We start from the raw sequence: 23561 nt of genomic DNA, 5'->3' as shown, positions 1-23561 counted from the left end.
TTGCTATCAGCCCTTTTCCCTTACTAGCTTGCTCCCGCAGTTCATTTTCTCTCTATTAGTTTTTTGCCATCTTTGCTAGATTCTGAATTTATCCCAGTCTTCAGGGCTGTCATTGACATTTGCCCATGGAGTTTAGAAGAATGAAACCTGATCTAATTGAAACATATAGGATTCTTAAGGGGCCTAATAGGCTAAATGTTGAGAGGCTTTTCCCCTCATGGGAGACTCTGGGACCAGAGCGAATACTCTCAGGATTAATTTGGGGGGGGGCGGGGAGTTGCGGGTGCAATTTACAACAGAAATGTAGAGGAATTTCTTCTCTCGAGGGTTGAGAGTCTTGGATCTCCTTGCCAGAGAATGTGGGGAGGGGTACAGAGTCTTTTGTTAATTTTGAGATAGATGGATCCTTGATTAGTAGGGGAGTCAGTGTTTCAGAGAAAAGGGCAGATAGGTGGATGTGAGGAATGTCAGATTTAGCATGACCATGTTGAATGGTGTTGCAGGCGTGGGGAGCCAAACTCTGGTTGTTATTTCTTATTGTCTTTTATGGCCTAGGTCATTGGATCATACTAATGAAGATTGTCTGAAGAGTATAAGTGTCTTTTGTTTTAACATAATCTGCAAATTTGGACAGCGTTCACTTTCATCCTATGAATGTACAGATGAGCAGAAGTTGTCCCAGACTGGAACATGGTCTAATACCATAACCAACTTTCAGCCAATCTGAGAAACTGCACTTGATGACTTCTGTTTCTCTTAACTTCATTACACTTTCTTCTATTTACTGTTCATGCTTTTATCCTATGTTCGAGTACATTGGCTCCCCATTGTTCAAATGGAGCCCGTTCTTGCAGTACAGCTCCTATCTTTGAGAACTGGTGTTAAATTAACTTGCAAACACCACTTCAGCTATGAGTTCAGCTTTGTGCTCTAGTGACCTTGGCCCTACTAAAAAGGGAGTCCATGAGCCTCTATCATTAAAATATTCAATCATTATACGTCCACTTCCCTCTGGAGAGGATGCTTTATTTTAACATCTGTTGCCCAGTTCTAGTATTTTCTATTAGGGAGAACCATTCTTTCAGCATTCACCAAGTTCTGTCAAGACCTTGCGTCTTGAGATTCTTTCTCATTCTGAACTCCCAGTAAGATCAGCCTTTCCAAGCTTTCCCCATGAGGTAGCACCACCTTGAAGTTCATCCCAGCAATCAGCCAAATGAAAGACTGGTCTTGCCTGACCTGCTTGCGTTTCCATGACCAAAAAATAAGTCTTCCTAATACACAAAATTGCTAAAACATTAACCAAACGGCTCAACCAAATTCAAACCACTCTTTTTTTTGAAAACATGAACATTTTAACAATCTTAATTCAAAAGTATGTTTTGTCACAATCACATTGTCTCTGTCCAAAATGTTAAGATACATTTCTATTTGGTCTGTTATAATATTGAGATAACTGAACTATTTAAAAGATTAGCAAACTATTTCATACATTGTTTTCCCCTCTAATAGTGTTAGTCTTTTCTGTAATTTTCTATTTAATACTTCCAAAGTTGTTGTTATTATTGCAAGCCTATTTTAGGAGTATGAGAGAAAACAAAATTGTGAAGTCTTCCATTTTCAATAATCACCTGCACCGGACTCTTTCTTAGCATTTAATTTTCTCTGCTTGAAAGGAACTTGGCTAATTGAGTCTTGAACTTGAGGTTATTTGTTTTCCTGCCATTTTCTGATAACTTATTTGAGGCCTGAATTAATGACATTGGGAAAGCAGTTCCTTACTGCAGTCTGTACCTGCTAAGAGTTGAAGTGAGACTGTCAGAAATCAGTACAGCCAGTAAAGTGAAGGAATGTTAAAGGTGATCCAGATTGTATAAACTACAGTCAAAGGACGTTGCTGAAAGCTTCTCATTTATTAGTATTGATGTTTGAAATTTTTGTCACACCTGCGTCTGTCTTGAGGCCACATATTTGTAGTTTAAAAAAATCATGTGCCATTAAAAAAATAACAATCTTGTATTTTTATAAAAAGAAATGGACTGCAGTCTATGTTTTAGGTAGTCCGTCACGGTCAAGAATTACTTTGTTCCACTGCACTGTGGGTCCTGAGTTGACTGAATAGTCCAATACTGGACATGCAAACCCTGCTATGGTTGGGGCAGGTGACACCTTGCTGAAACAATTGAGTGGGTTCTTTGGGTTTCAGCACTGAGGTAAACTATTACCAGAAGGACAAAGTTAGATACAGCTTTTGTGCTCCTGAGATGCTGCTGGGCCTGCTGTGTTCATCCAGCCTCACATTTCATTATCTTAGATTTGTATAATTATGTGTTTCCATCTTGTCCTTGTCCCACCTGAAAGAGATTTGTTTCCTTCAGAGTTTTAGGTTACATTTGGAGTCGAGTCCTGAATGTAGTCCAGAAAAGAGCTGTGCCACTGCATTACTAATGAAACCAGTTAAAGAGCAATTGGAAAATGGGTCAGAAGGTATCGTAGAACAAATTATGCTTGCTTTTAAATACCAGAAAATGTATAGTTTGATGCCACCTCCTTGGTTGAAACAAATATTGAATATATGTGACTATAAGACTCTTTTTGTTTTGTTGACTTTATTGTTGGGCATAAATAATGCATTCTTGACATATCAAAAAAAAAGTTTATCGTGCACATGTCCAATTTCTATAAAACTCGTAAATTAATTATGTAAAATACCATGTGATATTTGATACAGTCTGCATCAGAAGAATAAATGCCTACTCGTGTTTTCATTTGCTATGTCAGTTGTACAGAGTAAGCTTAGTAGTAAAATTTGGTCTGATTGATCCGTGGGCCGAAGCCCATTGAAATTGCATTGGAATTTAGTAAATTCATTTCGGACGAGACCATTTCAAGGAACAAAAATGGATCACTAAGTTCACAAATTACATGAGATGGTGTTGTGGTCAGTAATGTGGAGAACAACCTTATACAAAAAGATAATGTGGACCAGGTGGGCATAACAATTACAAGTGGAGTTTAATTATGAAATATGAGATGTGACGCATTTTGAGAGGACGAACATGGCACGGGAGTACACCACAATAGTTATGACCCTAGGAATTAGCGTATCAAAGGGACCGTGGTGTGCATGTACACAGATCCTTGAAAGCAACAGGACACAAAGGTAAGCCAGTTAAGAAGACATTAGGGATACATGCCTTTACTAGTCAAGGTATTGAGTGCAAAGATGGAGGTTATTGATGGAGATATTATTTGATTGCACTATAGAGAATGCAGAGGAGATTCACCAGGATGTTACCTGCTCTGGAACGTTTCACCTGTGAAGGGTGACTAGATGGCTGAGGATTACCTTAAATCAGAGAAGGCAGAGGAACCTGAAAGCTGCACAGAAGCGTGAGGGGTGAAGAGAGTGGATAGGAAGAAACTTTTCCCTTGAGTAGAGACATCAATGAGCTTAGATTTAAGATATCGGCCAAGAAGCCCAAAGTGGTGCACTTAGTTGGATAGCCCAAGCTAAGTTTCCCAAAGTGTCCAGGGATGTGTGGGCTAGGTGGATTAGCCATGGGAAAATGCAGGGTTACAGGGTGGGGTAGGGGTCAAGGTGGGATGCTTTTTGGAGGGGTAGTGTGGACTCGATGGGCTGAATTGCCTGCTTCCACACTATGGGGATTTTATAATTCTATGAAGCTTTGAGAAGGTTTAAGGAGAATTTCTTTCACCCTGGTAACTGGAACTCTTATAGAATGGTCACGAAGTTTAAGTTGCATTTAGGTAATTACTGAAGTACCGCATTGTCTAAGTTTGCAGGCCTAATGCTTGAAGATGGGAGTAGAGTAGATAGGTGCTTGATGCACTGATTGGCCTCTTCATGCTGTGAAACTCTGATTCACTGACACTCACTGTGCTGCTTATATTCTACAGATATGTGTCGTGCCAAATGACATCTCTTCCCTCGTTGTCCCTACCAACTACCTCTGAAAGATTCCTGCTTGAGCTGCATTGGCATTTTCACATGCAGTAATTTATTCAAAATTATACTCATTTTTTTTTTACCCCAGCACAATTCTTTGAGTAGACCGTTTGGAAACCAAGTTAAATGTTGGCATGATGCATGACCACTTGAGCATAATGCCCATGCTGTGTTTGATATTTTGCCCTGCAGATTAATGTTCATTTCATTGTAGTACATGTTTAAATCAGTTCAAATATGTCTTTTGTCTTTACTGAATTATATTGTAGGATCATTACTGAAGGAAACTGTACGGACTCTCTTTAGTAATCCTGATTCACCGAGGATGAATGAAAGGTATTTGTCATGGTTTTAGAATACTCATGAAACCACCACTTACCAGACCACTTTGGATAAATGAATAATGTGCGAAACTACATGTAGTAGAGTTGTCTTGTATTGATCAATTAGCATGAAACTGTTATACATTGATAGTTATATACACAGTACATGCTTCTATTACACTATGATAGAAAACTTTAATGTTGAAGTGTTAGCCTTGGATCAGGAGTATGACAGTCATGGCTGAACGTAATGCAGTCTAGACTTTTTTAAATTACCTATCTGCAAATATGGATCATGACTATTTGTCAGGGGAACAGGTCTCCAACTTAGGTTACTGATGTCCCCTGGGACCCTGTAGAAGTCCTAACTTAAGCACACCCATTGGCCTCATGCACAAACTTTAAAATGCCGATTGCACCTTTTTAAGCTGCTGTGATTGGCCAGAGCCGAGCAGATTTGGGTTGTGATTTCTATACTTGCCCGCTCAGCCACTTATTTACATAGATTTGGTTAGAGTTTTTCATAGATGGTCTAAAAGCTACAGCGCAGTGTAAATCAACTGGAATGTCAAAGCACTCGTGCACCCAAGGCAATGTTCACTCCCCTTCACCCTCTCCAAATCATGGACAGTGTTCTTTCATTCCCCTCTGCTACCGCTACCACAACCACCATCCACTGAAATATGGCCAGTAACCCTTGAGTCTGCCCACCATCACCACCTGCTGAGTCATGAACATTGATTGGTTAAGTCTTCGAATACAATTGGTACTGTCCCTGTGTAGCATGTGCTCTCCTTAACCACCTTCTGCAGCGTGTGACTCCTGTTTGGTTGATGTTGAAACAATCAGTATTGTCAAGGTGGGAGCACTGTAGAAACTCAACAGTTTCATGTAGTAGAGAGAGATCACTGTTGGCAGAGTATGAGGGGAAAGATTACTGTTAGAGGATGGAGAGGGAGGAGGTTCACAGTAATCGCCCTTGGAGTATGTAAAAGGGGATGATATCACTGCCGTAGGCAGGGAAAGCTGATGCCTGTTTTGGCAGAGGGAAGAGAATGAGTGATCATTCGGATGAAGAGATTGGTTTGGGGGAAGAGTTGGGTGATTGGTACAGGGGAGCGAGGAGATTGGTGATTACTTTTGGGAATTGATTTCCAGGTGGGGAATGGTGTTGGTTACCTGCAAGCTTTAGGATTATGACTACATTATATTTGGTTTCCACACTGAAGGAAAATAAGGGCCACAGTTTGACTTCATCTGACTATCCTACTGTACCTGGGAACTATTGAATTACCTCTGATAGTAATCCTTCCCCTCACACTGTGCCAAGAGTGATCTCTCTCTACTACATGAAATTGGCCATATTTCAGTAGATGGTGGTCCGACCATAAGACATAGGAGTGGAAGTAAGGCCGTTGGGCCCACCGAGTCCACTCCGCCATTTGATCATGCCTGATGGGCATTTCAACTTGACTTCCCTGCACTCTCCCTGTAGCCCTTGATTCCTTGTGAGATCAAGAATTTATCAATCTCTGCCTTGAAGACATTTAACGTCCCAGCCTCCACTGCGCTCCGTGGCAATGAATTCCACAGGCCCACCACATTCTGGCTGAAGAAATGTCTCCTCATTTCTGTTTTAAATTTACCCCCTCTAAGTCTAAGGCTGTGCCTACGGACCCTAGTCTCCCCACCTAACGGAAATAATTTCACAGTGTCCACCCTTTCTAAGCCATACATTATCTTGTAAGTTTCTATTAGATCTCCCCTCAACCTTCTAAACGCTAATGAGTACAATCCCAGGATCCTTGGCTGTTCATTGTACGTTAAACCTACCATTCCAGGGATCATCTCTGGGAATCTCCGCTGGACATGCTCTAGCGCCAGTATGTCCTTCCTGAGGTGTGGGGCCCAAAATTGGACACAGTATTCTAAATGGGGCCTAACTAGAGCTTTATAAAGTCTCAGAAGCACATCACTGCTTTTATATTCCAACCCCCTTGAGATAAATGACAACATTACATTTGCTTTCTTAATCAGGGACTCTACCTGCAAGTTAATCTTTAGAGAATCCTGGACCAACATTCCCAGATCCCTTTGTACTTCTGCTTTACGAATTTTCTCACCGTTTAGAAAATAGTCGATGCCTGTATTTTTTTTTTCCAAAGTGCAAAACCTCACATTTGCTCACGTTGAATTTCATCAGCCATTTCCTGGACCACTGTTCTAAACTGCCTAAACCTTTCTGCAGCCTCCCCACCTCCTAAGTACTACCTGCCTGTCCACCTATCTTTGTATCATCGGCAAACTTCGCCAGAATGCCCCCAGTCCCTTCATCCAGATCATTAATATATAAAGTGAACAGCTGCGGCCCCAACACTGAACGCTGTGGGACACCCCTTGTCACTGGTTGCCATTCCGAAAAAGAGCCTTTGATCCCAACTCTCTGCCTTCTGTCCGACAGCCAATCCTCAATCTAGATGCCCTCACCTCCGCCACCTCCTGTGAGGCACCATATCAAAGGCCTTTTGGAAGTCTAGATAGATAACATCCACTGGATTTCCCTGGTCTAACCTACTTGTTACCTCTTCAAAGAATTCTAACAAGTTTGTCAGGCACGACCTCCACTTAGTAAATCCATGCTGTTCTAACCCGACCCTGCACTTCCAAGAATTTAGAAATCTCATCCTTAACAAAGGATTCTAGAATTTTACCAACAATTGAAGTTAAGCTAATCGACCTATAATTTTTCCATCTTTTGTCTTGATCCTTTCTTAAACAAGGAGGTTTCAACAGCAATTTTCCAATCATCTGGGACTTCCCCAGACTCCACTGACTTTTGAAAGATCACAACCAAAGCCTCCGCTATTTCCTCAGCCACCTCCGTGAGAACTCTAGGATGTAGCCCATTGGGGCCAGGAGATTTATCAACTTTGTAGTCCTTTTAGCTTTTCTAGCACCTTCTCTTTTGTAATGTCTGCCATACTCAACTCTGCCCCCTGCCTCTCCTTAATTGTTGGGATGCTGCTCATGTCTTCCACTGTGAAGATTGACGCAAAGTAATTATTAAGTTCTTCAACTATTTCCTTATAGTGGTAGTGGTGGCAAGAGGGGAATGAAAGAACACTGTCCGTGGTTTATTTTGGGGGGGGGCGCGGGGGAGAAGTGAAGTGGAATGGAGTAAACGTTGCCGTGGGTGCACGAGTGCTTTGACATTCCAGTTGATATACATTGCTCTGCAGGCTTTAGACCAGTGATGGAAAACTCTAACCAAATCTATGTAAATAAATGGTTGAGTAGGCAAGTATAGAAATCACAACCCAAATCAGTTTGGGTCTGGCCAATCAGTGCTTCCACATTGACAATACTGACTGCTTCAACATCAATCCCCATTGGATTGGAAGCGCCAGTGAAAAATGAGAAGTGGACTGGTAATCTGATGTTTGCCACTCTTTGGAAGATTTGAGCCATTGTTTCCTCCAGCATTCAAATTTGTGAGATGATTGAGGTGCCCATTAAGTTCTCATAGACCATAGAAAATAGGAGCCACAGTTGGCCATTCAGCCCTGTGCACCTGCTGCGCTATTCAATTTGATCATTGCTGATCATCCACCCTACTCCTGCTTTCTCCCCATGACCTTTGATCCTTTTAGCCCTAAGAACTATGTCTAACTCCTCCTTGAAAGCATTCAATGTTTTGTCTTCAAATGTTTTCTGGAGCAGAGAATTCCAACGCTTGCCACTGGCTGTGACCATGAGTTTTGGACTTCCTGATCAAGAGGAACATCCATCCTGCATTTATCCTGGCGAGTCCTGTTAGAATTTTATAGGTTTCTGTAAGGGCCTCCTATTCTCCTACACTCCAGTGAATGTAGTCCTAATCAATGCTGTCTTTCTTCATACACCACTCCTGCTGTCTCAGGAATTAGTCTGGTAAAATTTGTTTGATCCCTCCATAGCCAGAATATCCTTCCTCAGATAAGGAGACCAAAACCGCACACTGTACTCCAGGTGTGGTCTCACCAAGACACTGTACAATTGCACCGAGCCATCCCCGTACTCGAATCCTCTGTCTTTTGAAGGATGACATACCATTCACCTTCTCACCACCTGCACGCTTACTTCAGCAACTGGTGTCCAAGGACACCCAGGTCGTGATGCACCTCCCTTTTTCCAATCCATTACCATTCATAATTATCTTCCTTCTTAATTTTTGTTACCAAAATGGATAACTTCACACTTATTCATAGAACATAGAAAAGTACAGCACAGTACAGGCCATTCAGCCCACGATGTTGTGCTGTGGAATAATCCTAATCCAAAAATAAAATAACCGAACCTACATTCCCCTCAATTCACTGCTGTCCATGTGCATGTCCAGCAGTCGCTTAAATGTCACTAATGACTCTGCTTCCACAACTACCACTGGCAAAGTATTCCATGTGCTCACAACTCTCTGGGTGAAGAACCTCCCTCTGACGTCTCCTCTATACCTTCCTCCTAACACCTTAAAACTATGACCCCTCGTGGCAGTCACTCTTGCCCTGGGGAAAAGTCTCTGGCTGTCCACTCTATCCATGCCTCTCATTATCTTATACACCTCGATCAGGTCACCTCTCTTCCTCCTTGTCTCCAGAGAGAAAAGTCCGAGCTCAGTCAACCTCTCCTCGTAAGACAAGCCCTCCAGTCCAGGCAGCATCCTGGCAAACCTCCTTGGCACCCTCTCCAAAGCCTCCACATCTTTCCTAATAGGGCGACCAGAACTGGACACACTATTCCAAGTGAGGTCTCACCAGGGTTTTGTAGAGCTGCAGCATAACCTCGTGGCTCTTAAACCCCCCCCCACACCCGTTAATGAAAGCCAAAACACCATTTGCTTTCTTAACAACCTTATCCACTTGGGTGGCAACTTTGAGGGAGCTATGCAATTGAACACCAAGATCCCGCTGTTCCTCCACACTGCCGAGAATCCTGCCTTTAATCCTATATTCAGCATTTAAGTTCGACCTTCCAAAATGCATCACTTTGCATTTATCCAGGTTGAACTCCATCTGCCATGCACTTGCCCACTCACTTAACTTGTCCTCATCACACTGAATTATTTCCGCATTTTCCTTACAGTTCACTCTCCCACCCAGCTTTGTTTTCAAACTTGGAGATTTTTCATTTAGTTCAGTCATCTAAATCATTAATAGCTGTTGAGAATAGCTGGGGTCCAAACATTGACCACTGTGGTACTCCACTAAACACTGGCTACTGTTCAGAAAATGACCTGTTTATTCCAGACTCGTGTGTTTTAATTTTACTTGCTAATGTCTTTGAGGGATCCTATTGAAAACCTCTGTCAAGTTCATGTCAACTGCGTCCACTGTTTTACCCATAACAACTCTTAGTTACATCCTCTCAAAATTCTAATATATTTGTCAAGCACGCTTTCCTAAATCCAGGCTGACTCATCCCAATCCTGTCATTATTTTCCAATTGCTCTGCTGTTAAATCTTTGATAATGGACCAGTAGTTATAAGCTAAAACCCTAAGTTAATTTAAATAAAATTATAAAACAAAGATGATTAAGGGACAAGAGATAATGGGAACTGCAGATGCTGGAGAATTCCAAGATAATAAAATGTGAGGCTGGATGAACACAGCAGGCCAAGCAGCATCTCAGGAGCACAAAAGCTGACGTTTCGGGCCTAGACCTTTCATCAGAGAGGGGGATGGGGAGAGGGAACTGGAATAAATAGGGAGAGAGGGGGAGGCGGACCGAAGATGGAGTGTAAAGTAGATAGGTGGAGAGAGTGTAGGTGGGGAGGTAGGGAGGGGATAGGTCAGTCCAGGGAAGACGGACAGGTCAAGGAGGTGGGATGAGGTTAGTAGGTAGCTGGGGGTGCGGCTTGGGGTGGGAGGAAGGGATGGGTGAGAGGAAGAACCGGTTAGGGAGGCAGAGACAGGTTGGACTGGTTTTGGGATGCAGTGGGTGGCGGGGAAGAGCTGGGCTGGTTGTGTGGTGCAGTGGGGGGGAGGGGACGAACTGGGCTGGTTTAGGGATGCAGTAGGGGAAGGGGAGATTTTGAAACTGGTGAAGTCCACATTGATACCATATGGCTGCAGGGTTCCCAGGCGGAATGTGAGTTGCTGTTCCTGCAACCTTCGGGTGGCATCATTGTGGCACTGCAGGAGGCCCATGATGGACATGTCATCTAGAGAATGGGAGGGGGAGTGGAAATGGTTTGCGACTGGGAGGTGCAGTTGTTTGTTGCGAACTGAGCGGAGGTGTTCTGCAAAGCGGTCTCCAAGCCTCCGCTTGGTTTCCCCAATGTAGAGGAAGCCGCACCGGGTACAGTGGATGCAGTATACCACATTGGCAGATGTGCAGGTGAACCTCTGCTTAATGTGGAATGTCATCTTGGGGCCTGGGATGGGGGTGAGGGAGGAGGTGTGGGGACAAGTGTAGCATTTCCTGCGGTTGCAGGGGAAGGTGCCGGGTGTGGTGGGGTTGGAGGGCAGTGTGGAGCGAATAAGGGAGTCACGGAGAGAGTGGCCTCTCCGGAAAGCTGACAGGGGAGGGGATGGAAAAATGTCTTGGGTGGTGGGGTCGGATTGTAAATGGCGGAAGTGTCGGAGGATGATGCGTTGTATCCGGAGGTTGGTAGGGTGGTGTGTGAGAACGAGGGGGATCCTCTTGGGGCGGTTGTGGCGGGGGCGGGGTGTGAGGGATGTGTTGCGGGAAATACGGGAGACGCGGTCAAGGGCGTTCTCGATCACTGTGGGGGAAAAGTTGCGGTCCTTAAAGAACTTGGACATCTGGGATGTGCGGGAGTGGAATGTCTTATCGTGGAGCTCCCACGATAAGACATTCCACTCCCGCACATCCCAGATGTCCAAGTTCTTTAAGGACCGCAACTTTTCCCCCACAGTGATCGAGAACGCCCTTGACCGCGTCTCCCGTATTTCCCGCAACACATCCCTCACACCCCGCCCCCGCCACAACCGCCCCAAGAGGATCCCCCTCGTTCTCACACACCACCCTACCAACCTCCGGATACAACGCATCATCCTCCGACACTTCCGCCATTTACAATCCGACCCCACCACCCAAGACATTTTTCCATCCCCTCCCCTGTCAGCTTTCCGGAGAGGCCACTCTCTCCGTGACTCCCTTATTCGCTCCACACTGCCCTCCAACCCCACCACACCCGGCACCTTCCCCTGCAACCGCAGGAAATGCTACACTTGTCCCCACACCTCCTCCCTCACCCCCATCCCAGGCCCCAAGATGACATTCCACATTAAGCAGAGGTTCACCTGCACATCTGCCAATGTGGTATACTGCATCCACTGTACCCGGTGCGGCTTCCTCTACATTGGGGAAACCAAGCGGAGGCTTGGAGACCGCTTTGCAGAACACCTCCGCTCAGTTCGCAACAAACAACTGCACCTCCCAGTCGCAAACCATTTCCACTCCCCCTCCCATTCTCTAGATGACATGTCCATCATGGGCCTCCTGCAGTGCCACAATGATGCCACCCGAAGGTTGCAGGAACAGCAACTCATATTCCGCCTGGGAACCCTGCAGCCATATGGTATCAATGTGGACTTCACCAGTTTCAAAATCTCCCCTTCCCCTACTGCATCCCTAAACCAGCCCAGTTCGTCCCCTCCCCCCCCACTGCACCACACAACCAGCCCAGCTCTTCCCCGCCACCCACTGCATCCCAAAACCAGTCCAACCTGTCTCTGCCTCCCTAACCGGTTCTTCCTCTCACCCATCCCTTCCTCCCACCCCAAGCCGCACCCCCAGCTACCTACTAACCTCATCCCACCTCCTTGACCTGTCCGTCTTCCCTGGACTGACCTATCCCCTCCCTACCTCCCCACCTACACTCTCTCCACCTATCTACTTTACACTCCATCTTCGGTCCGCCTCCCCCTCTCTCCCTATTTATTCCAGTTCCCTCTCCCCATCCCCCTCTCTGATGAAGGGTCTAGGCCCGAAACGTCAGCTTTTGTGCTCCTGAGATGCTGCTTGGCCTGCTGTGTTCATCCAGCCTCACATCTGATTAAGGGACAAAACTTCTTATTTTGAGATTTTGTTTTGCTTTGGTAGTTAGATCTAGTTTTCAGCCAAGTATAATTTAAAGCAGCTTCTCAGAGTTAAGAAAGACTCAGCAATTACCAAAGGCAGAAGAACGCTAGAGTGAACTGAAATATTAAGTTACAGGACAGGTCAGCAGAGATACTGGTGGTAGATATCTAAGAAGACCTCTGAATGTTCAGCAAATATGCATTCAAGTGAAGGAAAAGAAGTGCAGAAGTAGATACACCATCCACAGCTAACAAAGGAAGTTAAAGATTTTATCATATTGAAAGAAAACACAGTTCTCCCAAAATTAATTGTAGCTCAGTAGATTGGATAATATGAAATCCACAAAGAATGGCTGAGAAAATGGAGTGAAAGAGGAAGCTAACGAGATGAAGAAGAACAGATGGAAACTGTTTCTTCAGATATTTAAAGAAAAGAACAACTAAAATGAACATTGGTCCTCCAGAAAGTAAACCAGCCAGTTATGAATAGTAAATAAGGAAATGGCAAACAAATTAAACAGATATTTTGTATCTAGCTTCACTGTATAACACACAAGTAACATCCCAGAAATAAACTGAAAGGGACGGGTGAACTTGAAACTATTACAATCATAAGGTAAAGGTGCTTTAAAATGATTCAGCGAAAGGCTCACAAGTCCCCTTGACTTGATGGACTTCATTCTGTGGCCTTAAAATGAGTAGCGACTGAATAAGTAAATGTTGTGATTTTCCGAAATTCTCTAAATTCTGGAAAAGTTTTATCCAATTGAAAAATAGCAAATGTAGCTTCTTTTATTCAACAGAAGAGGGAATCAGAAATCTGGAAACAATAGATCAGATAGCTTAACATCTGTCATGGGAACATACTGGAGTCTATTGTTGAAGGATTATGGAGCACTTAGAAAATCGAATTTGTGATCAGGCAGAATAAATAGTCTTGTGATGGAGAAATTATCCTTTAATATTTTGGGTTTTTTTTTAAACAAGTAACAAGCCAAATGGATAAAGGGAACCATGTTAATGTGGTAGACTTGAAGCTTCTGAAAGCATTTAACAAGCTGCTGCATCAAAGAATATTGAATAAAATAAGAGCTACATAGAGTAAGTGGTGACATATCAGCACGGATAGAGGATCAGTTAGCTGATTGGAAACAGCTCTCCTTAAATTGGCGCTGCTTGGCTTTGCGTAACAGGTAGAATGCAACATGGATCACTGCTGCAGTCTCAACTTCTACGATCTATATCCATGGCTTGAATGAAGGGGCTGAATGCATTGTTGTTGCATTTACTGTTGGCGCAATAATACATGGAAAGTAAGTTGTGAGGACAGCAGGAGTCTGCAAAAAGATATCGATGGATAAAGTGAAAGGGGTGTCAAGTGGGAAAATGTGAACATGTCTACTTGTACATGATGAATAGGGAAGTTTCATATTTTATAAGTTGATGGAGATCAGAGAGCTTTGCAGTACAAAAGGATCTAGGACACCCCGTACATGAGTACAAAGTGCTAATGCAGTAAGTGGTTAAGGCTGGAAATGTAATGTTTATTGGTTGAATATAAAAATAGGAGCGTTTTGCTGCTGTTTTGCAGGGTTTTGGTGAGATTACAGCTGGAATACTTGTATAGTTTTTGTTTCATAGAATAATAGACTGCAGAAGAGACCCTTCGATACATTGAGTCCACATTGAAAAGCCGTTCAATATTCATTCCATTTCCCAGCACTTGGCTCACAGCTTTGAATGTAATGACGTTTCCAGTGCTTATTCAAATACCTTTTTAAAAAGGTTGAGGTTTCCAGCCTCAACTACTTTTCTAAAATCCCCTCTAAACCTCCTGGATTTTATCCTACAGTTATAATCCATTTTTTATTCTTATTTAAGAAAGGATATAATTGAATTGGAAGTGGTTCCAGCAAAGACTCACTTGACTGATTCCTGGGATGAAGACATTGTCTTATGAGGAAAAGCTGGACAGAGTGGACCTGTAACCACTAGAGCTCAGAAGAATGAGATGAGACGTCATTGAAGAACCTAGAACTTGGCGACATGGTTTTAAAAAAAGGGATCTGCCATTTAAAATGAAGAAGGGAGAGTAGTTAGTCTCTGGAATTCTCTTTCTCAGATAATGTTGGAAGCAAATCATTAAATGTTTCTAAAGGCTGAGTTGATAGATTCTTGACTGGCAAGAGAGTCAAACGGTATAGTTGTGGATAGGAAAATAGAGAACCCCTACTGAGTATTAAAATCACCACCTGTTGGGACTACTATACAGTTCAATTGACACTACCAACTAGCATCTAGTGTGCAAACTAACTCTAATCACAATTATGCACTCTATTAAATAAAGGAATTCATAACTTTGTAAATGGCTTACCTCATTGGTATTCTTAATTTGAAGCAACTGTCCATTTCAAATCATAAAGACTTACTCTAATCAAGTATTGTATTATTAGATTGATATCCGAGCCGTAACCCTACATTTAGCACATTGGGCATGAATGCACGTGAATAACCTAGCTAAATCTCTCCAGAATCTTTTGGGGCAAGAACCTCAACTTCTAATATTAATAAACAGCAGAATACTGAAAAGTCGAAGGGTTGCATGGAGCAAAAACACCAATGTGGACCTGTTGGGCCAAATAATATTTTTTGTGTTGCAGGTACTTAGTAGAGTGAGAACATGTCCTCCATCTTTTGGAATTGTCAATCCTGTTTATTCTCAGCAATAGACTTTCAAAGCTGTAGGTAGTATGTGCATGACTGATACACTTCAATTTTGACGAAAGCAATCCCACTTGATGACGATTACAGGTTTGAATGTAAGGAAATTATTATGGTTGTGCTGATGATCAGTTGCTTTCAAAATTTGAGTTCAGTGTAACTGTTGATGCTCCAACAGTTTTCATCTAGAAGAAGGTCTTTAAATTTTCAGGGAACCTGCTTCATTCTTGCAAACGACCAAACTCTTGTCATCTATTTTAAACTTTAGTAAGGAAGTCAGCTTCCATTTTCCCAGTTGTTGCATGGTTACACTACTTCACTTCAAGTGAACTTGTAGAATTGTAAATTGATTAAATCTATATAAATTTTAAAAATCCTTATCTAGAAGAACAAACGGATTTATTTGCAATCAAATATGATAAGCAAGAAATAGTACACACACTTGGATACTACTGTTGCATTTTTACTCCTCACTCCTCAGTATTCCTGATTTATTACTTAAGCTGTGCATCCTTGTGCCAAGACACAGTTCTTCTGGGGCATGTAATTACTGGTCAGTTTTCAGGGTGTTTGTTGATGTCCTCATCATCGAGCACTGTTGAGAGGAGGTAATGCTATCTGACATTGCTTGGCTTGAAAACATTAAATGTAGTAATATTGTGATCATGATTAGATGTGTCTGCTTTTATTCATTACTATATACCTTGGCAACAGCTGGTTGATTGGAGGCACAATTTTGTGAATAATGTATTGCTAGTAGTCCTACTTGCCTTCCCTCTAAATTAAAAAATTATTGAATTGGTAGAAGTGCAGTTTGAAAAAAATCCTATTTTTTAACAAACAATGTCAACTTTTATTCTTTCAAAGTGTATCTTTATCTAATCAGCCAACCGTAGTGAAGAACACTGCAGATCCCTCTGAACTGTCTGTACAGAAAGAAACTAAACAAGTTATCAACACAGAAGGAGGTGGCCTTCAACCAAACATTGTAAGTGTACCCATCTATTAAAAAGAAGTTACTTCTTTATGACACTATTGTTAAGTGGATCTGTTCTTAAAGATGGTAACTTTTTGCAGCAAACCCTAGGAGCAGTGTTCATTTGTTAACATGTGTAAAGTATCTTCTACCACTGTCTTACTTCAGATCGCCACAGATATCTGGGACACATCATCTAGTGTACAGGATGGTACATCTAATGAGGTTTCAATTACTTGTCTTTATAGTGCAATTTGAAATTCCAATCTATCAGAAGTGGGCACAGCTAGTCTGACTTAAAACAATAACTGCAAAAAAACTTTAAAAATAAACCTGATTCATTACTAATTTGCGTTGTTTCATTCGAGGGATGATACATTTTGTAACTTAGTGTAAGTTATCCATTTTTGTTAATTACTTACATCTAGGCTTCTTTACTGTAGTGATTGGAAAATGAGATTTTGAAGTAAGCACTGCATTGTGCCTGTTTCAGTTCAACAAAATAGATGACAATCATTTGCTGGTTCATTGTCAGGACATTTTCCTGACCAAAGTTAACCTGCTCCTTTAAAATTTAAACAAAATATGATAGTTGGTTGTAAATCAGCAATAATAGGTGTGCTGTCCATTGCGATGCATCTACCAATCAAGAGTCCATTTGCTGAACGACGGCACACTCTATGTAATGGAAGTCGAATTGCAAAATGTCCTGAAGCATACAAGATGAAACATTTTGACAAAGCTTATCTTTTTTTCAATAATACTCAAGTAGGATACTTCATGAAATAAATATTGTAAGGAATATAATGTGGATAAATGTGAGGTTATCCAGTTTGGTTGCAAAAACAGGAAGGCAGTGGCGAAGTCAGTATCTGAGTGGCAGCAGTTTAGGATAAGATGAGTTGCAATGAGACCTGGGTGTCGGGGGCAACAGGTCCTGAAGGTTGACATGTAGATGCGGCAGTCAGCGAGGAAAGCTAGTAGCATGCTGGCCTTCATAGCGAGAGAATTTGAGTATTGAGTAAAGATATCTTGCTGCAGGTATATATGGCCTTGGTGAGGCCACACCTTGAGCACTGTGTGCAATTTTGGTCTCCTAGCCCCAGCAAGGACATTCTTGCTAATGGGCAAGTTCATGAAGGAACACCAGACTGATTCCCAGGACGGCAGGACTGACCTATGAGGAAAGACGTGATCAACTGGGCTTGTACTTATTGGAATTTATAAGAAACGGTGGGGAGGGCATCTCGTAGAAACGTAAAAAATCTTGATGGGACTGGACAGGCTGGATGCAGAAAGAATATTCCCAATGTTGGGGAAGTCCAGAACTAGGGGTCACAGTCTAAGAATAAGGAGTAAGCCATTCAGGACTGAGATGAGAGAGAATTTCTTCACTGAGTTGTGGACGTCTGGAATTCTCTCGCACAGGAAACTGTTGATCAGTTCATTTGATACATTAAAGAGGAAGCTGGACTTGACTGTGGCAGCTAAAGAGATCCAGCGAAAGCAGGAATGGGATACTGAGATTGTATGATCATGGCAAATGGCCTGCACCTGCATGTAGTTTCACTGTTTCTGTGAATGGACAATCATTAATGCAGTGTTTGACATGTAGGTAGCATTTCCATTTTAGAAGACAAGCATGTATTTAAATAGCACCTTTCTTAATTTTTAGATCTCCCAAAGTACTTTGCAGCCACTTTTGAAGTGTAGTCACTGGTGTCAGGTAGAAGTAATATGATAGAAACATGGATGCAAAAATGAACTGAAGGTATATGTAATTAAGTTTATATTTATTTCTATAGGATGCTGGACAGAAAAGAATCGGAGCTATTTCTTGCACCACATGTGGAATGTTGTATGCAGCTTCTATTCCAGAAGATGAGGCTCAGCACTTTCAGTTTCACAAACGTTTTGTTAGTGCCGTAAAATACGTGGTAAGCAAGCAGTGCATTATAAGTTGTGGTGGTTTGAAATTGTTTGGCTGCCTGTCACCATTTGGTTGCTTTGACAGTATGAAAATCTCTAATAATGCAATGGGGATTGCAGTTATTATTCTGTCTGCCATTCACAAATATACTTATTTGTAAAGTAATGGTCATTCTTCCAATCGCACAATAGAATTGGTGTAAAGACTTTTAGCTGATTAATGTGAAAAACTTGCATGAAACACGTGAAACTATTTTTCAGTGTCATTTTTATATTTTAAAAAATCCTTCAATTTGTATTTCTCTTCCCATCACTACAACAAGTTAGTTTCTTTAAATCATTACTGAACACTTTGGTTTTCTGTGTCGCCTTCACTGGAGAGAGTGATTCAAGCAGTCTCATAAACCTTATTGGTACAGCTGCTGAATGATCACCTAATTGCATTTTCAGCACAACCTGCCGCATGCTTGACTTTTTTTCTTTCTCCTTTCACCCTTTCAAAAATAATGTCCTTTCAGCACAGCGAGGATGTAAGTTGAGGGTGAAGCAGATTTCAGTCCTTCTGCCTAGCCTTGCCACTTTGCTGTGTCTTAAAGTGTATTGTTTTTCATCTTTAAAAGGCATCAGTATTGAAGAAGGACACCACTTGGAATGTGAAAGACTTGCTCTTTTTAAATTTAAATTTCCATTATGAATAGATCATATCTAGTCACAAAACTACAAATATATTGGAGATGATCATTGTGCCTCATTGATTGAAATTTCACATCATTGAAGCATTTTGTGGGGCTTCCCTTGTGGTTTCCTAACTTTTTCTCCCCCCGTTCCTGTGTTAACCTTAATACTCTAATTTTAACAAAGCATACTAGTTAAATTATGTTTAATACTGGTATATTGACTGGTTAATATGAGCAGACATTTCACAATTTGAACAGTACTATTTCTTCTTAGTCTCAAATGGTCATTTTAAATCTAGTTTCAAACTCTGATTTTTCAACCAGGGCTGGAAGAAGGAGCGAATTTTAGGTGAATATCCTGACGGTAAAATCATAATGGTTCTTCCTGATGATCCAAAATATGCCTTAAAAAAGGTAGATAATTTTTCTTTACTACAGTTAGCACTGCTCCTCTTTGTTCGGAAGCTTGGGTGCACTTTACAGAAAAAGCACTTTAGAGTACTCCGTGTTCTACAAATTTAGCAAGACTTCAGGATCCCAAAAATGCTATCGTTTGTTAAATGATGATTGTAATTTAATTTTAAATTAACTTAGTTTATTCCATCTTAAAAACACTGCAGTTGAATTCCTAAGGTGTAAGGCATTTAGCTCCTGAGCCTGTCTGCCATTCATTGTGGCCTAACTCCATATACTTGCCTTTGGCTCTCATCTGTTAATGCTTCTTAATAAAACAAAATATATCTCCGATATAAAAATAACAACTGATCAACTGCCTTTTGTGGAAGAGTTTTCCAAAATTATTCCCGTGTAGAATTGCTTCCTAACACCTCTGTTGAACGGACTGGTCTTAATTATTAGCCTATGCTGTCTAGTTCTAGTACCTCCAACCAGTGGAAGTATTTTATCTTTATCTACCTCTTTTTTTTTTCCTGTTAATCTTGAAGACTTCGATCGGATCACTTCTTAAACTATTAAATTTAGAGAAAACTGTCCTAGTTTGTATAATCTGTCTTTATTGCTTAACCCCTGAAGTCAAGGTACAGTTGTTGTAAACTTGTGTTGTACTCTCTCCAAGTCCAATACATCCCTCCTAACACTTGGTATCCAGGTTTGTTCTCCGTTCTCCAAGTGAGGTCTAACCAGGGTTTTGTATATGCAGCATAACTTCTGTGTCTTTTATTGTAGTCATGTCCAGTCATCAAAGATAGCCTTTCATTACTGCATAGATTGTTTTCTGTATCTGTTTGTGATACTTGAAGGATCTGTGCATCTGAACCTCCGAGTCTCTTTGGACAGCCATTGTATTTAAACTTCGTAACATCTAGAAAGTACCCTGATCTATTGTTTCTGGTTATAACCTCATACCTATGTTGAATCCACTTGGCACAGTTTTTTGCCCATTCATCTACATCTTTATGGTGTTTGCATGTAATTTACATCATGAACAAATTTGGATATATGACTTACCTGAGTCTGTAATAAAGTGAATAATTAAGGCCCTTACACATTCTGTGGGATACTACTAGTCACATCCTGCCAATTTGTGTATCTGTTCATTATCCCCATTTCTGTTGTCTGCCAGTCAACCAATTTACCAGTCATGTCAATAATTTACCCTTCATTCCACCTGCTTCTGTCTTGGTTAATGGTCTCTTTTGTGAGACTTTATTCACTGCCTTCTGGAGGTTTCAATAAACAACATCCATAGATATCCGTCTGTCCCTCTACCTTAGTCTCCCTTACAAAATCCTCAGCGAGGTTTGTCAGGCGTGACCTGTCATGAATCCATATCTGTCTCTGATTAACTGAAATTTTCAAGGTGCTGTGTTACTCCATCCTTGATTGTAGGATCCAACAATTTCATACCATGCGTGTTCGGCTAACTGGACTGTAATTTCCTGGTTTTCCTCTTTCACCTTGCTCCAAAAGCAGAGTGACTTGTGCAATTTCCTATTAAGTTTATTTACATTGCTTAGCAACATAATTGTTCAAAGTTTGATTTGATGAGTTTCAATTAGATGCTGTGGGAATACTTTGCTGTAGTAAACCAAAATTTGTATTTAAAAGTAAAGCAAGACAGCATTACTTTTACACGATGCCTTTCAGGCCATCCCAAAGCACTTCAAACCAATGAAATCACACTTATAATGTAGGAATCGCAGCATCTGAATTGGAGAAGCAAACTCCCATAAACAACAACGTGGTAATGATCAAATAATCAGTTTTCATAATTTTGATACTTTTGTACAAAACATTACCATGCAGTCTTTTGCATCCCCCAAATGGAGCAAATGGGATCTTAAAGTAGGCTTATTGAAATGTTATCTGGGATATATTTTTACTGTGTGCTCACATCAGTAACCATAGAACTTTGAAAGAATAGGACTTTGTTTTGTTAAGGAATCTGTACACCGTCTGAGATACTGCAACTATATTTTGATGAAAAACTACAGTTTAAGACTTTTTTGAGTTAACTGACTGTCTATGTATTCTTATCATTTTCTCACTTTCTGGTTTCATACTTTCAGGTGATTCTTTTATTTATGGATCTTAAAAGCATTGACTTTTTAAAGGTACAGTCAGTATGGAAACAGACCCTTCGGTCCAACTAGTCCATGCCAGGCATAATCCCAAACTAAACTGGTCCCACCTATCTGCACTTGACCCAAATAGCTCCAAACATTTCTTAGTCATGTATTTATATGACGTCTTTTAAACATAACTGTACCCACATCCATCACTTCATCTGGCAGTTCATTCCATATATGAACCACTCTGCTTTTTATTTTAAAAAAAAAGCCCCTCATCTTTTTTAAATCTTCTGCTCTCACCTTAAAAAGATGTCACCTAGTTTTGAAATCCCTCATCCCAGGGAAAAGACACCTGCCATTCACCTTATCCACACCCCTGAGGATTTTATGAACCTCCCAAGGTGTGTGTAAACACTTTTGAATATCAAACGAAGATCAACCTGTGTAAACTTGCTTAGGATTGTTTGTATTACAAGAACATGGACATCATCAAAGCCTAAATTCAGTAACATAATATTGAGACCAGTGTATTTACCACAGGTTGAAGAGATTCGCGAAGTTGTTGATAATGACCTTGGGTTTCAGCCAGCAGAACTGAAGTGTCCTTCCAGGACAAAGACACTTCTTTTTATCTCTAATGAACGGAAAGTAGTTGGCTGTTTAATTGCAGAACACATACAGCAGGTTTGTACATTTTCAACATGTAAAAAAAATAAATTTAGAAACTTCTATTCTATTTGTATTTTGAATGTAGTTATTAACAATCACTTACTGCAAACAGTGATATTCCAATTAGTAAACGGCAAAGTAGAAAGCAGAATAAGTGTGGGCTAATACAGTTATTTATCCTGCATTTTTCTTAATTTCCTTCCTTATCCCAGTCCTCTAATTAGCACTTTATATAGTAGCTTAAAACTGGCATTGTAAATTTTCATAGTATGGAGCTGGAAGAAGACAGTAGGCCAGGCAGGATCAGAAGAACAGGAAAGTTGACGTTTCTGGTCCTGACCCGAAATTGCAACTTGCCTGCTTCTCTGAAGTATTCTTCCGGCTCCATACTGTTATCTCTCACTTCAGCATCTGCAGTTCTTGCTATCTCTGAATGTCTATAAAAGAGTGACAATTAAAGAAATTTGTTCTGCTTAAGACTGTGGAAATTAACGCTTTTTTGCTCATGTAAATTTTACAGGGCTTTCGAGTTATAGCAGATAAAGCCATTCAGCAATCATCAAATGATGCAATTATGCTTGAACGCCAACGAGCGTGGTGTTGTTCAACTAATCCAGAGCCTGCAATCTGTGGAATAAGTAGGGTATGGGTCTTCAGTATGATGCGTCGGAAGGCAATTGCGACAAGAATGACTGACTGCCTTAGGTAAAAAAAAATTGCCTGTATAGTATGTTTTTAGATTTTCAAGATAAAGATTTGTGTTTGCAATCCACAATAAACCTTCTATACATGCCTGTCAATTTTGTAAACTTCTATCCGGTCACCCCTCATCCTTTGACATTCAAGTAAGTCTAATCTCTCCTCGAAGCTAGTACTCTCCAATCCAAGCAATAACTTGGTTACTATTTCGATTCTAAGCCTCCACATTCTTCTGGTAGTGAGGCAACTGGATCTGTACACAATATTCCAAATATGGTCTCATTAAAGTTTGACACTGCTGCAACATGACTTGCCAATTTTTATTTTTTGCCCAGACTAATGAAGGTAAATATGTCATATGCTTTCTTGACCGCCTTTATCCACCTTTATCCACTTGTGTTGCTACTTTCGGGGAACTGTGGACCTGTACATCTCGATCCTTCTGCTGAGGGTTCAGCCATTTACTGTATGGGCCTCCCAAAATGCATCAGCTTGCATTTGTCGGAATTAAACTCCACCCAAATCTCCAGCCTAACTTCATGGTTGTGTGTCCTCTGGCAGTCCTTCTCACTATATGCTGGTTCTCCGCTCTTTGTATGATCTGCAAAAATCAGACCACCTACATTGTCCTCTACATAAAATATATTACAAACAGGGGTTCCAGCACTGATCCCTGCCGAACACCACTGGTTACAGATCTCCAGTTTGAAAAACATCCTTCCACCACTTCTCTGTGTTCTATGACTAAGTCAGTTCTGCATTCATCTTACCGGCTCTCTGTGTGACTTTATCTTTTGTATTAGCCTACAATGAGCGACCTTGTCTAAAGTCTATACAGCCAACATCTACCACTCTGTTCTCATCAGTCATCTTTTATCACTTTCTCTAAAAACTCAATCAAGTTTGAGAGATGTGACCTTCCCCACAAAGCCATGCTTCCTGTTGCTAATAAGCCGATATTTTTCCGAATGCACGTAAATCCTA

At 41.2% G+C, this 23561-nt stretch overlaps 1 protein-coding gene across 1 annotated transcript in view; it reads left to right on the top strand.

Annotated features, from left to right (window-relative positions):
- The window catches only part of LOC125451792 (N-acetyltransferase ESCO1-like), a 48635-nt gene that overhangs the window by 16733 nt on the left and 8341 nt on the right, over window positions 1–23561 (top strand). The window contains exons 3-9 of the mRNA XM_048529373.2: window positions 2379–2487; window positions 4240–4306; window positions 15964–16084; window positions 17878–18009; window positions 19003–19092; window positions 21750–21893; window positions 22399–22583. Coding sequence (XP_048385330.1) covers window positions 2379–2487; window positions 4240–4306; window positions 15964–16084; window positions 17878–18009; window positions 19003–19092; window positions 21750–21893; window positions 22399–22583 — 848 coding nt within the window. The remainder of the gene's footprint in view (window positions 1–2378; window positions 2488–4239; window positions 4307–15963; window positions 16085–17877; window positions 18010–19002; window positions 19093–21749; window positions 21894–22398; window positions 22584–23561) is intronic.

Source organism: Stegostoma tigrinum, chromosome 5 (genome assembly GCF_030684315.1).
Source record: "Stegostoma tigrinum isolate sSteTig4 chromosome 5, sSteTig4.hap1, whole genome shotgun sequence".
Lineage (NCBI taxonomy): Eukaryota > Metazoa > Chordata > Chondrichthyes > Orectolobiformes > Stegostomatidae > Stegostoma > Stegostoma tigrinum.
The sequence above is the reverse complement of the archived record's forward strand: the minus strand, read 5'-3'. Positions and strand labels throughout refer to the sequence as shown.